The sequence below is a fragment of the Osmerus eperlanus genome, chromosome 5 (genome assembly GCF_963692335.1).
Source record: "Osmerus eperlanus chromosome 5, fOsmEpe2.1, whole genome shotgun sequence".
NCBI lineage: Eukaryota > Metazoa > Chordata > Actinopteri > Osmeriformes > Osmeridae > Osmerus > Osmerus eperlanus.
The window spans coordinates 3,300,105-3,315,270 of record NC_085022.1 but is presented as its reverse complement, the minus strand read 5'-3'; the positions used below and the strand labels follow the sequence as shown (position 1 = coordinate 3,315,270).

The window sequence follows — 15,166 nt, the reverse complement described above, 5'->3', positions numbered from 1 at the left end:
TAAATGGAAAAGAAAATGTAATCTGTAATCAAATTTGAGTCACACCTTTATTATTAAATAGCATATTTTTTACAGTATAAAACAGGGATACAATAGTATTCATATGTCCAACCTTGAGAGCAACTGCATAGTGGTTTCAAGCATGTGGTCCACGCTGACCAGATGAACTGGCAAACTGCACTATACTACATCACACATGCACGACACGATACACATACGGCCCTTTGTTAAAAGGCAAACAAGTACTACCTTCCCCCAGCTTACTAATGATCTCATCTTTGAATATTATTAAAGGGGGGAGGGAGGGAGGGGGTGGACTGTGTGTCAATTGCTTGGACTAGACGACACTGTGCTCTTGCTGTCCGAGTCGCCCTCCTCGCTGCTGCAACTGGGGGACGCTGGGACCCCCGGCCTGGACTTGGGGGGCCGCCTGCCCCAGGGCTCAGGGGCCCCCCTCCTCCCCAGCCCGCTGGCCCTCCTCTGGTCCCCTGACAGAGAACTCACCATCATGGCACTGACAGCCTGACGAAACACATCAAACTGCTGTGCTACTAACGGGTACTCTGTGACAAACACTGGGACAGTCACTCAAATGTTTCAAATCGACACAGGTGGGCCACAAAAAGTACTAATTCATTTCTTTAAAATGACGGAATGAGTCAAGCACTGCCAACTGTTTGCTATTACGATCATGCAGTGGTGGTCCCAGGTGCTAGCCTTAAACCACCTACCCCGTCCTCCTGCGCCCTCATCAGCCTGGCCACGTCGGAGTGCCAGCCCAGCATGTCCGCGAGCGTCCTCACGGTGTCCGCCAGGTCGCCCAGCTGCACGTGATCTCCACGCCGCAGTGGCGTCTTCAGGAAGGGGCCCACAGCGTCGCGGTTCAGCAGCAGACGAGGGACTCCGGGCCTGACCGTGTTCACCAGGCTGGCGAATGGCTCAATCTGGAACCGAGTGACCAGCAGGACAGCGCGTTATCAGTAATGTCAATGTATTGTACGACTGAAAAACCTACCAAAAATAAAACTGTCGTTCTGTACCTTTACATTGGGGTTGGAAGAGGATAGTTTCCAACTCTCTAATTCCCGTTCCTAACTGTTCAGGAAGTAGTTTTGTTTCTTGTGCCCCCTTATGTTAGCCTGGTCCTAACCAGACCCTCGTACATTTCATTTGTACACAGGGTCTGGGATCGCTCCATTGACAAGCGTTAACTTCCTTGAAGGCGGGTACTCTGTTGAAGTTTAAAACTATTGGATCTGCCCAGAGCCACTCTGATCTGCCATAACCAATCGCTAGCGTTCGCCTTAGCCAACTCCTTCACCACGGAGCTAGCTGCCGTAGCTGGAAAATCAAACTTTTCCCGAACCCCGTGGGGAGGAGGGCCACAACAACATGACCACCAACAAAACTCAGCAAGGATTGTTCTTGCTCCGGCTTTAACTTATGGATATTCGGCAGCGTTGCCACAAACGCAGAATAGCTTCGCTCGCATCTTTCTCCGCCGCCATTACTGAACTACAACTCAAACTAGTGCACGACATCAACGTCATCGTTCTCAACCACTCCCTCTGTTCGCTGATTGGACCTACAAAAAATTTGTTTCTGAAAACCGACTGATGCGCTGAAATCCCAAACCTAGTACAGAAGCAAAATCCAAATTGAGCGGAAGTAGTACGTAGGAGGGCAGAGCCAGGCTACCCTTATGTGTCAGTCTCAGCTCTTTATTCTAGCTACGGTTACAGGAAGGAGTTCATTACCTGTAGTGACGTTCCCATGACGATGAGTAGGTCAGCTTTGGGGAAGTCTGCTGCGTGCTGGAAGTACTTCTGGGGGAGGTCCTCTCCGAAGAACACAACATCAGGCTTGACCGTGCCTGCACAGAACGTGCAGATGGGGACCTGGTCACTCATGATGGTGCTCTGAAAGATGGGGAAGGAGGTGGTGGAGAGGGGGAGGAGAGAGGTGGTGGGGAGAGGGAGGAAGGAGGTGGTGGGGAGAGGGAGGAAGGAGAGAGGTGGTGGAGAGAGAGAGGGAGGAAGGAGAGGGAGAAGGGAGAAAACATGAGGACAGGCCTCACCAAGACAAGGAGAATTATTTCCACTGATGGCAACCTCTGGCCATTACCTTGGCGTCCTCGGCAGGGAACGGAGTGTAGCACAGGTGACAGGAAGCGGTGGCAAAACTCCCATGAGCCTCCACCAGCTTGTCATCTGGGATTCCGCACACTGCGAAGCGTCAGAAAATAATGGTCACTCCCCGAAATAAAGAGTCAAAAAACAGGCCAATAATGGTGCCCATGTTCCTCTGAGATCACCTGTCTCCAGGCCGTCAATGTTCTGCGTGTACATGCGGAGGAGTATGCCCTTGTGGTGCAGCACGCGGATGAAGTAGTGGATGTAGTTGGGCCGGTGGAAGCCAGGGTACAGCTCCTTGGCCAGGGAGAAGAAGGGCCGGGGGTCTTCGGAGAAGTAGTCAATGTTGAAGATGGCCTCCGGGTACGGGATGCTATACTTTTTTAGGTTGGAGTACAGCCCGGTTCCTGGGGTTCTGGTCCACGGGGTGGTGGTTGGAGAGAGGAGAGGGAGGGAAGGATGGAGGCTGAAAGCAGATGTGTGACTGCTGTACGTGTGCGTTTGTGTGCATGTAAGGTGTACATGAGCAGAGCAACGCCCCCACCCACCTGAAGTCCGGTATGCCGCTGGGCGTGCTGATCCCAGCCCCAGCCACCACCACCACGTTCTTGCAGCGGCCCAGCTTCACCAGCCGTGCCACAGAAGCCAGACCCTCTCTAGAGCCACGCGGCCGCTGTTTCGACCCCAGGGACACACCCCCCTGGGCTGGGGGACTACCGCTATTGCTGCTGCTGGTCTTAAAAGGCCTCCCCTTCCTGAATCAAACAAAACAGTGGTCATTAGGTCAGCTTTGATGTCTTACTAGGATGCCTCTTGACTGTCTAGATCTTCATTTGTGCGGAAACACTCATCACAGTGCAGCATTTAACGTATTATTACCTTGCTGGATGAGCTTCCTGTCCACTCATCGTCATCTGACTGAGGCCCTGGGCCAGAACAGAGTCAGTCTGTTTCCTTGGTTGGACACGGTCGGGGCTAGGCCCTGAAGCCTGGGGCTGGAGTAGTTGCGTCTCGCTGGCCTTGGTGCTGGAGCTGCGGGTAACCCGGGTCACGACAGGCTGGGAAGCCTGCTGGTCCCAGCGAGGCCTGGGCTTGCTCATTACTCTGTTTGCATATAAAATATATTAAGTATTTTAATTTGGGTGCACTTCTTTGCTTTGACACAAGTTGGCCAGATCCACTGGGTCCGTTTCAGTAATTGAGAGAAATCAAATGTACTCTAAAATGATTGGACTGCGTCTGCAATTGTAAGGTTAGGCTAGTACTTGGGGCCAGTCAAAATAATAATTGACAAATTCACAAACATTACTAGGGTGTTAATCAGAACATCAAAAGTAATATTTTCCTATTCTTACTTGTAAATTTAAGTAATGGAAAAACAAAGTAAGTGGAAACAACGTAAACAAGCCATGATTAAACAGTAGAGGTTGACTTTTCCCACTCCTGCGACTTTTGACGCCGTCTTTTCTTCATGTTCGACCACCCCCCCCCCCCACTCTCCCCATCCAGCTTACTCTCTGACCCATATTTAAAAAGCATTTACAATAAAATCATAGCAGCACTCCTTTTGTGACTCTTTTCTTTGCCCCGGCAATGTTTTAAAACTGTCACCGTTCGAACAAAAGCCAAAGGCTGTAATATATTTACCCCCCCCACTCCATTCACACTCTGTCTCTCTGCAGCTATGCTAATACAGTCCACAGCTGTGGCCGCTTTACTGTTGAGGGCAGGGGGGGGGGGGCACAGTTAAAAAGAAGATGGTTGGCAGGGTGAAAGAGAAGTCTAGATTGACCGTGTGTCAACAAACCCAGCTGGGAGAGAAAAGAGGATGACCCCCCTGCCTTGGACTGAGGATAAAGGGAGAGAGGGAGCAGGGATAAATGGTATGAAGGCAGGATTCAATAAAGGACAGGAGGGGGAGGGAAAGAGAGAGGGAGGAATGAAGCGGGGGGGGGGGCGGGGGGATTTCCCAAAGCTTCTCTGGGCCTTCAGACAACTTCCATGAGGGATGGAGTGAGAGGGATCTGGGAGAGAGGTGAAAAGGACACAAAAGAGTGACAACCAATAAAACAAGACTGGCATCAGGGTCCGGCAGATAAGGCCCGCTTTAAACTGGAGCTCTTTATCGGCCCTGGGGGGGCGGGGTGGGTGGAGTCACTAACACTACACACATGGAATAAAAGCACATAGGCTCCCGTGAGGGGTGGGGAGGAGTGCTGTGTAGATAGAACATCTAAATGGCAATAAGTCAGTTAGCTTGAGGCTCTGAAGGAAAGACCCAACTAATAAGGAATATGGAAGGTGCTTCAGGTTTATTTGATAAAAAAAAGGTCTTAAGCTGTCCAAGCTTATTTACTTGGGGTTTAGCCTACTCCGAGAAGACCTGGAGCCCTCAAGTTTGTCTTGACTCCCCCGGAAAGATTCTGTTGGATAGCAGCAATAAATCACTGGTCTGGTTATTAGCCTCAATGCTCCGGTCCAGTCCTGACCGAACCTCCATTTGGACACCACCAGGCCTGTTGAAAGGCAGAAACAACTTCCGACTTCTCTCAAGTAATTTTCTCTGAATCAGAACTGAACAAGAACGGCAGCATCAGTGTGTTTAGGAGGTTACTGGATGTCATGCAGCGCGGGTGAAAGAAGTGTGTACAGGGGCCAGGGACTGGCAGGGTGACAGGACTCGCCACTATAAATCAGCCCCACAGAGAGGAGTGTCTTAATGGACTTAAATTCCATCACCCAAGCTGGATCCAACTTCATTACAAACATAACTCATCCAGAATCCATTCCAGCATGTCAGCCTGACTATGCCTGTCTGTGCTATGTAGCCTGTTAGTAAGGCTGACAACTCAATGCTGACTGAGGAACTATAATTACACTGGCTGACTATTCCCTGAATTTAACCCTCGTGCTGCCTTCGGGTCACATGACCCAAAGGTTCACAACGAACCATCGTTGTGTTTACCCAATTTCACCCAATACAAAAACAAATAAAAATAATTTTCTTTTAACCATTGCAATGTGGGGGGTCTGAGACAGCCAGACAGTTAAAAGAAAATGCTTCACTTTGTTTTTGTATGAGGTAAATTTGTCGCAATACGACAGTGGGTCACAATGACTAATGGGTCAGAATGACCCGAAGATAACACAAGGGTTAAGGGACTGCGGTCAAATTAAAGGTAATTGAATTTAAATGTCCAGGTCCACAGTGCAGGTTGTAAAGTTATCATAATAGCAAGGTTCTGCTGTTATCTCATGTATAATGGCACCACTGGATACCCCTCTGATCCCGCGTCTGTTCTTTAATGACAGATAAATCCTTGTATAAATGACAAAAAGCTTTAAAGGGGATTTTGAGAGCCCTCCCCCTGGCGGGGCTTTTCAGATGGGGGTCCTAGAGTCCCCCACCGCAGTCTGGCCACCCTGTGACAAAGCCCCCTCCACCCCCCATCAGGACCACCAGGAGTGATGCCCCCCACCCATCAGGGCCACCAGGAGTGATGCCCCCCACCCATCAGGGTTACAGTAATCTAATTAGAGCTCTGAGGAACACAGCCAAACGTGTCCTCCAGTCAGAGTGGCTCTCTCTTCACCACGACCGTCACCCAGCTTGGACCGAGGCAAACAGCAGTTCCATCCAGCCAACCTTCAGGCCAAGCTGAATGTTGAACCTCAAGGTTTTTACCAGTCTGGAAACAGACACAACTCCTGAGTTTTTATGAACGGTCTTGTTCTCCTTGACTGGATAGAGAATCGTCCTCATTATTTACAGAAACAATTACGAGGTTGATAAGAAATAGTTAAAATAGCAGGTGAAAAACTGAATAACTCTCTTAATTGCCATGGTGTTCATCTGGCCTTCTGATCTCTGTTGCCCCCTAGGGGTTGGTGTCAGCAGGATGGTCACCATGGTGACCTTGAGACCTCTTCAACATGTCTGGAGGACGAAAGGTCTATTCTCCTTACCCACCCATGTCCACTAATGATACATCACTTAGTGCTACATAATTTGTTTGACTCTCAATTGACACAAAGCAGGTAATTTGTGCTGGGTGTATTGTTTGTCTGAGAGGGAGGGTGGATGTTGCTTGACTTGAGTCTAGTTGCCTAGTAAGCAAACTGGGATTTCCAAATCAACACAAACGACAGCAATAATGACTCTCCAGTCCTATAGAAGAGAAGGAATTAATAAAGATCACTGGTGGTTATTCTATTTTAAAGTGTACGTAAACACCAAAACCTCTTACGTGTTAAACCACTATGGTTAATAAACTCATCAATCCTGGTCTTTATTCAAATTAATCTTTGCTAACGTGTTTTTTTTATCGTTATTGGTGGTAAGAAGAGGCAAAGGTGGCGTAATTCACAAATTAGTGAAGGTTATTTTGCTGCTGCTCAACAAAGAAAACGGAGATTGCCAATGTAGGGGGCATTTGCCAGATTTGTCACTATCACTAGATTTTTTGTCGCACAGGAAGATGAAAAGTCATTCAATCTAGCGACAAAATCGCTCAATTGGCAACACTGCATTGAAGTAAGACAGAGTTTGACTACATTGATCATTAAACAGAAGTCAACATCGCCATCTAACGGCTTCTAGGGAGAGATAAATAAATTATGTCAAACTTCTTGGATGATGGAATTTTTTGGGATGGGATGTAGCAAGGTCGGAAGCCCTAATGCTGGGTACACACTAAAATATTTTTTTTATGTCATAAGATTTTCAAAATGTGAGAGACCACAAACATGAGGACAAAAAAATACTATATTTAACCATTTTGCTCCTAGTGTGTGGGTGGTGTGCCATTCCCTCCACCCACATCCAGGGGCGGACTTACCCATTAGGCAAAGTAGGCAACCGCCTGGGGCCCCCAGCTGCCTGGGGGCCAGAAAGACTCCATAAAAATACTATATGATCAATAATAACTATAATAATAATACAAATCAATTAAAAGTCATAACCTTCCCCAAAAGTATCAACAAAGATACCCACGGAGCGTTTATTCTATTTGTGTCAACGCAGGCTTCCCCTCCCACCCGATACTACTGTGGACTATTCCATCGATTGCAGCAACTGCGCAGCAAAGCACGTCATTTCAGTTGGTTAATAGGTGTGTTCGACTTCATGCAGCACCGGCGGCGCCGATATCTATGGCGCCGACAGCCGGTTGCAGCCGGCTGCCTTGAAGTTAAGAATGCCATTGGCTGCTTCAAGTCAGCCGGGCTGCAGGCGGCAGCAGGCGACGCCGGCGCTGCATGAAGTCGAACTCACCTAATATGAGACAGTAGAAGAGTTAAGTGAATGCAAAAACCAATTTGCTAAATGGAACGCAACTCCCCCGAGCGGAGCACAATAGAGAAAGACAAAAGAGGAGAGTAAACAAGTAGTTGCCAAACTGAAACTACTGAAGGAAACGTAATTTTCCTCTCCACTGGTATCCAATGATGCGGCAGCTAGCACAAGTGCTGCTCAGTGAAGTTTGGCTAGCAACAGCAGCTAGGCTAGCTTGTTCGTAGCACAATTTACCGGGGTCATCTTCTCCACGCAGGGCTCTAGACTGAGACCAAATGTGTCATTGTTACTGACAATGATCGCTTCCAACAAACCTTTTTTGAACGCCATGTCCCCCTAAATAAATGTCAAGCTTATTTACGTTTTGGGGGGCATATTTTCAATCAGCAGATGGTACAGTACTGTTTGAATCGCGATTCCATCTGAAATACTGCCGTGACAATGGTGTTACAATAGCTTGTTTCAAAGGGGGTTCTTAATTGGGTGTGCTCAAGCCTTCGGCGAGAGCACAACCTTTGTTCTCTCACATATATATTTATTTATTTATTGTGAGAATGCTGTTCAGCATTCTCACTATTGTTTTTCAACTTCTTAGTTCTTCCGCCGTTTTTTGGCCTTTAACTCGTTCTGCATACTTTAACCGATTCCTACAACTTTTGTATCAAAACGTTCAGCTCCTTCAGGAGATGATGGCTATGACTTTTGGTATTTCTCACTTTTATACTTTTTAAGACATTAAGGTTTTTGTACAAATTATTCTCCCATTAAAAGTAATGGTAAATCCTTTCAAATCATTAAAAAGCTTCCTCCTCTTTCAAACGTAACTACTTCAGCTTACTTTCAGCTAGAGACACCATTCAACCTTTAAAATGTTCACAAGACATTCAGCTATTCCCAAATGGTTCAGCTTTTTCAAATGTTCAGCCAATTTTGAATTATGACAGTTTGAAATACATTAAAATGTTTGCTCCTTCTTGATTTTTATGAAAGCAGCAAGCAGACTGCTTGCTGCTCTTTTTCTGATATTCAACTAATTTGTCAAACAAATTCCTCTAACGTTCATATAGTTTAACTTACAGAAACAAGTTATACCTTAAAATGTAGGAAAAATTGTCCTCTTTCAGCCAATGTAACTACTAAAGAGCTCACATTTACAGATTTTCAGCTATGAGCCTTGAAGCGAGAGCAGCCTTTCAAATTCTCTCACTAACTTCAATGGAGAGGTGAGTAAAATCAGTCAGAGAAAGCAAGAAGGAACAAGATTTTGAAACTGCCGGTAGAGTCGTATTTCTGACCGCACAGACATATAAAGGACATCTCTGGTTTCGGCAGAGTCTTGGGTCTCGGAAAATATCCTTATATTTTGGATTGGACGTATAGCTTTGCGTCTAGGTCAACTTGTTTGAGGTGTGGATGCTAGGTAAATGTTCGTTTTTCTCTCTGCCTAGCTCGTTAGCTATCACAGCTGCGCCATCACCGTGGCAACCAAACAAACAAGCACCAGGAAAGCAAAAGGAACACGTTTTTGAAACTGCAGGTAGAGTCGTATTTCTGACTGCACAGACATATAAAGAATATCTCTGGTTTCGGCAGAGTCTTGGGTCTCGGAAAATATCCTTATATTTTGGATTGGACGTACAGTTTTGCGTCTAGGTTATCTTGTTTGAGGTGTGGATTCTAGCTACATTTCTCTTATTCTCTGCCCTCAGCGCGTTAGCAATCATAGCTGCACCATCACCGTAACGACAGACACGCACCACTCAGTCTCTCACACAGGTGATTGGTACGTTTACTTGACCATGAGAAACACGATTACTAGCAATTGTCGGTTTATGCCAATAATACGATTACTCCGTTTACATGTGTAATTAGTTATGCGATTACTCAATAAACGCGTCTACATGATTCTTTTTTATTAATCATTGTATGCTCCACGGACAAAACTTGCACCATCATCCTTCTGCAACAAAGTGTCGCCGTGTCTTCCTGTATCGGCTCTACTGCTGTATGTTTCATTCCATCAACACATTGAATCCTACTAAGAAAGCCGAGTAAACGCACTCAATGGTAGGCTACATCTGCTACTGCTATTACTATCCCAACTATAATTTCAGCTGTTAAAACGATAATATTCTTGTTCCGACTAGCTAGCCTACTTCTTCTGTTTAACAGTTAAGCTTTCAGCTTCTCCCGCATTGTAGGCTATTTTAGCTCTTAGCTTTGTTAAGATGATGCAGATGATGCAGTTCAGCTTCCACACTGCCTCTTTTGTGTCACTCACACATTTTTGAAATTCATTTCAGCTTGCGGGTATTTTCTCATTTCTCACTTTTATACTTTTTAAAATATGAAGGTTTTTGTGCAAATTATTCTCCCTTTAAAAGTAATGGTAAATCCTTTCAAATCATTGTTGGAATGCTGCTCCAGCCCCTTTCAAAAATACCTTTCGGTTGCTTTTAAGCTTCAGCTTATAACTTTCTACAAAATTTTCACTATTTTCAGCTTTTTTAGCATGGTCAGCTATCCCCATTCAGGTTTTCAGCATTCTCACTGCTGTTTCGCAGGAACAGCCTTTTCTAGTTTATTTATTTATTTATTATTGTTTATTTTCGCCCCCCTAAGGATCAGTCAATATTTGGACTACATACACAACGGCGGTGTCAAAAGGTTCGTCTTGGTAGCGATTGCGTTGGTTGTATTTTTATTTACGTTCCGTTGCATGGTTTAAGTAGAAATTGCGTTTTTGTGGTGAAAAGTGAAGCTAACGGTGGCTAATTTGCTAGCCACAGTCACTGACGTTACTAACGTCACTAACGTCACGAAAACACACGTGACTACCTGTAGCAGAACATTCGTTTCACGTCTGTTAACATGGGGGATAGCTAGGCTAACTATAGCTTTACTGCAAGGCAGCTGCAGGAACGCCACAAGCAAAGAGGCCAGGGTGATAACTATTTACTCATTTTACTTTGTGATGTGAAACACAATTATGAAATGTAATGTACAATATTAGCTGATATTATTAAGGAAGGGGCCCACATCTACTTTTGGAAACGGTAGTCTACTATTTCACTGAAGCATTAGCATCATGACATTAGCCTCTGTTGCCCGGGCAACACATACTACAGTGGTCTATGATGCATCTGTTTTCAATCTTTAAAATAAACATTCCTCACAAATACATTTTCGTTGTAGGATTTATTATGACATTACATTACAAGTAAACGATTTGTGGGTGAAATTATCATTACCTGTGGTTTCAAACCAGTGTAGCTCACTGCAACGCTGTAGCCTACGCGAGACACTACAAAAACATCTACACAACATGTTCGGCACTCCCCTTACTTAAATCAAAAGTCTAACTACTAACCTGAACTTCATTGCCACAGCCTAAACTTTGTCAATCTGTTCATGAAAATAATTAATTTCAGCCTAAACCGTACAACGGAACGTTAAATCCAATTCAACCAACACAATCGCTACCAAGACAAACACAGCAGTAGTCTAGTACTGTACTGTAGTAGTAGAATTTACCGGGGCAGCTTCTCCACACAGGGCTATATCGCATTTTGCGTTGTTACTGACAATGATCGCTACCAGTGAGCTTTTTATGAATGAGCGATTTTCCACTAAATAAATGTCAAGCTTATTTACGTTTTTGGGGGCATATTTTCAGTTAGCAGATGGTACTGTTTGAATCGCGATTCCATCTTCTACTGCCGGTAACGTCGTAGAATAATCTTCAAAGGGGGTTCTTTATTAATGAATGAATGCAATATGAGTAGGCTAAATGCCTGAAAATATCACGAGAAGGGAAAACTTAAAAGGACATTTAAGTCATAGAGATTAGGTCCATTTTTACACCGGTCTGCCAAATTTATTCGTTTTGATTCAGCTATGAGGCTACCTCTTGCAGGGGAAATGAGAAGACATCATATTTAATTCTACACTTCACTCGTATTTTCAGTTGTAAATGAGCAGCACCAAAAAAATGCTTTTAAATCTATGTAATGTTTATAAATAATAAGTATGCATTTTAATATAAAATATACAGATATATCAGTTGTAAAAATGTCATTCAAAACCGGACGCCTGTGCAACCGACGCAAGCAAGCACACCCTACAATTTCCCCAGAAATTTTACCCTCTCTAGTGAATTAATGCAATGAGTAGGCTAAATGCTTGGAAATATCGATAGAAGGGAAAAATTGAAGGTGTCATAGAGGGACCGTTTTGCACCGGATTGCCCAATATATTTTCAACTGAGGCTGCTATAGCTTATCAATATTCCTTCTTGCAGGGGAAATGAGAAGACAACCGTTTCATTCTACACTTCAATTGTTGTATTTTGAATTGTAAATGAGCAGCAACAAATGTATGCTTTTAAATCTATGCAATCTTAATAAAAAGTATAGGCATACGCATTTTTATATAAAATATACAGAAATATCAGTTGTAAAAATTACAGTTAATAAACGGAAACATCTGCAACCGAAGCTAGCAAGCACACCCTACAATTTCCCCAGAAATGGTACCCTCTCTAGTTATTATTATTATTATATTAATAATTATTAAATGGATTGAAATGAGTGAGAATAGGAGTTAAGGGGGCCCCATGCCTGTCTTTGCCTGGGGCCCCCAAATCACTAAATCCGCCACTGCCCACATCATGATTTCTGATCGTAAATATTCAACATGTTGAATATTAGGATTTGCGATCGGGGCGGCTCTGACGTTCTTCCGATCAGGTTCGGCCACTCTTAACACACCTCACACCAAGGGAAAATCTGATAAAATATTCTGTAGGGATGGGCGAACGATGCCTTGTGAAGCTTTGGTGGTTTCTTCCGGATTGTGCCGGCCCAAAGAGCCGAACTATCGGCGCATTGAAAATTAACAGCGTCATATAGCAGCCGTTTAAACTGGCTGAATGAGGCGTAGTGGTTGTCTCCGACGGTAGACTACCCTACGTTATTTAATATTTTAATTAAGCCTACATGTGTTCATTTTTATCTGATATTAGTGCTCACACATTAAAATGTTGTGATACATCTGAAGGCCGTTAGAATTATATCATTTTCTCACAGTAAAAGTTAAAGAATATCTCCCTGCACTGGGGCGCGAACTCGGGTAACCAGCCTCGAATTATCAATACGTTGTCGTACAACGCTTTAACCCTCGTGCTGCCTTCGGGTCACATGACACAAAGGTTCATAACGAACCATCGTTGTGTTTACCCAATTTTACCCAATACAAAAACAAATTAAAATAATTTTCTTTTAACCTTTGCAATGTGGGGGGTCTGAGACAGCCCAACGGTTAAAAGAAAATGCTTCACTTTGTCTTTGTATGCGGTAAATCTGTCGCAATACGACGGTGGGTCACAATGACTGATGGGTCAGAATGACCCGAAGATAACACAAGGGTTAACCAGCTACACCACCGAAAAAGCCGTTACCTGTTGACGCGGGTGGACGGACTTTATACGATTTTTATATCAATTAAACTAGATTACACAGATTTTTTTCTTATTCTTAACATTTGTGATATGTAGGCCTATTGTGAACTGGAGGGACTTTATTTTTACTAATTATTATTACTGTTGACAATGTTGACGAATCATCAACATTTGTTTTCTGGGCACTGTATAGACCTACCTAGTCCTATCATGTTACGTTTCATTTCAATAAAATAACACAACACTCAAGTGCACGGATTTATAATTATTACAATACGGATTTGGCTAAATAATAATGACTGATGGAAGAAACTCGAGCGATGCCTGGTGCTGCTTCTCTGGCAATGTGAGATTTGTCTTTAACAAGAAGCGGTGGCTTCGTTTCTTCTATGGCTCTGGTTCAGAAGAGCGCCAAAACTTCGAACCAGTTTGTGACGTTTGAAGCATTGAACGTCATCTATCACGTGGTTTCGTAATTTGATACAAGCTCCAAAACACTTTTTCGAAACTGTGCGTATTGGTTTTGCGACACAAGCATCGATGCGTCAGTGTCATACGTCCCATCCCTAATATTCTGTAGAACCATCAAGATAATCGGGACATTACCTAGGATTGTCGAAAGGGGGGAAATCGGCCCCAAATCAGACCGATTATCTTGTGGTGTGTAGCCTACCCAGCATTAGGTGCCATTCATTCACAATTGTGTTTATATTAGGCTACTCAGTTTTCCAGTAATAGCGAGTTAATTTGTTATCTCAAGTTAGTCATCTGGAAGTAACAAATGTTGTTTCCACGAGAAAACTCAGGGTAGCAATGTTACCCCGAGCCATACAGAGATGAATATGGCTATGGATTAGGCGTGGAGAATGTGTTGTTACAATTGAGTGTTTAGGGTATAGTAGAGTGTGTTTGGGTTGGGTACAGCAGGGCCATATTCAAATCTGGTCAAAATGACCCCCCCCCACCCCCAATATATTGATATCAAAATGTAAATAAAAGATAAATGTGCTATGCTACGACAGGCAACCACGCACGTTGTCCGAAATTATCATAACAAATGTTATCATATTCATAACTAAACGTAAAAAGTTTTCAGGGGGTGACCCTCAGAATCCCCAGCAGATTTCCTCCCCCAATGTTGACTCCATGGCTACGGCCTTGGGGTACAGTGTGTATTTGGGTACAGTAGAGTGTGTTTGTAAAGACTATAGCAAAAAAAACGCACATTAGTCTTCGCAAGAAGAAGCTATTTCAGCCTGTGCCAGGGGTCTTGATGGAAGAGCTATGTGAGAAGGTGACCCAATAGCCTCTTCTCCAGCTCCTCTGAGTTAGGCTATTTAATAGCCTATCTTTGTTTTCTCAATATCTCGAGTTGTCATTGTCTCGGGAAAACAAAGTTTCGTTATTTCGATATGCAGGTTTTCTCGAGATGTCGAGAAAACAAGAGCTTTACCAACCAATAGGAACGACTAGGAACGGCTGCAGCAAACTAAAGTCAAGTTCGCCAAACATTTTGTTCAACTTTTTCCAATTTGTTTCATACAAAAACTAGTTTAAAGAAAACAATGTATAGATTTACCTGTGTATCTCGAAGGCGCAAATTTAGAAGGCTGGTGGGACTCGAGCCAATCGAAGGAAAGTATCCTAAGAGCACAGTTGCACCTCCCGTAAAATTGTGCATAAACATCTAACAAAAGATGTGAGTAGTCAAAGCAGCTACCCAGCACGACATTTGCCCGTTCTGTTAACTGCCACCGAAATAATTTGTGTTTTTAATGAAGTCCTGTCGCAACGATTTGAGCTGCATCCCCTCAAAAGAGGTAGCTATAGCTAGCAAGCCTCAGTGCGGGAAAACAATGACATAAACCCTTCGATTTCCCGAAATTGACTCTTTCGTTCCATTTCTATTCAACCGATGTATCCCAAACACTACTTAACACGACTACGCTGTTTCATATGTCAAAACCACTCACTAGTGTAATATGACAGATAACCAATCCGATAACAAGCGGAAATTGTTGCACTTGGCACATCCTATTGTCAAACCATGTCAGATCGCCTCAAACACAGAGCGGTAGAACTCTTGTTCGATTTGGAACCCGGACAGTTCTCTCCCGCCAGAAATAAAATTACATTCTCATAATTAGCCTACTCAATTACACTCCCTGATGTTGGTGTGATTACGTTTTTTCCTCTCCGGTAAACCGCATTTGGGTTTGTTTCTAATAAAGCCTGCTATTAAAACAAATTAAACAAATAATGTAAAAGATTGTGAACGCTGAG

The 15,166-nt window shown here is 43.9% G+C and overlaps 1 protein-coding gene across 2 annotated transcripts; it reads right to left on the bottom strand.

Annotated features, from left to right (window-relative positions):
• Positions 1–34: 34 nt before the first annotated feature.
• si:dkey-103i16.6 (uncharacterized protein LOC557125 homolog) lies at positions 35–14,884 on the bottom strand. 2 transcript variants are annotated; one of them, XM_062461115.1, is made up of 8 exons: positions 14,463–14,884; positions 3,012–3,236; positions 2,681–2,887; positions 2,315–2,547; positions 2,125–2,225; positions 1,758–1,919; positions 732–944; positions 35–522 (listed from the first exon to the last, which is right to left on the bottom strand). In XM_062461115.1, exons 2-8 carry the CDS (start codon positions 3,230–3,232, stop codon positions 325–327), a joined length of 1,335 nt encoding a protein of 444 aa, XP_062317099.1. In that variant the 5' UTR covers positions 3,233–3,236; positions 14,463–14,884; the 3' UTR covers positions 35–324. The 2 variants fall into 2 exon arrangements, with proteins under 2 accessions (XP_062317099.1, XP_062317100.1); XM_062461116.1 differs by lacking the exon at positions 14,463–14,884 and having other exon boundaries at positions 728–944; positions 3,012–3,497.
• Between the last annotated feature and the right edge of the window lie 282 nt (positions 14,885–15,166).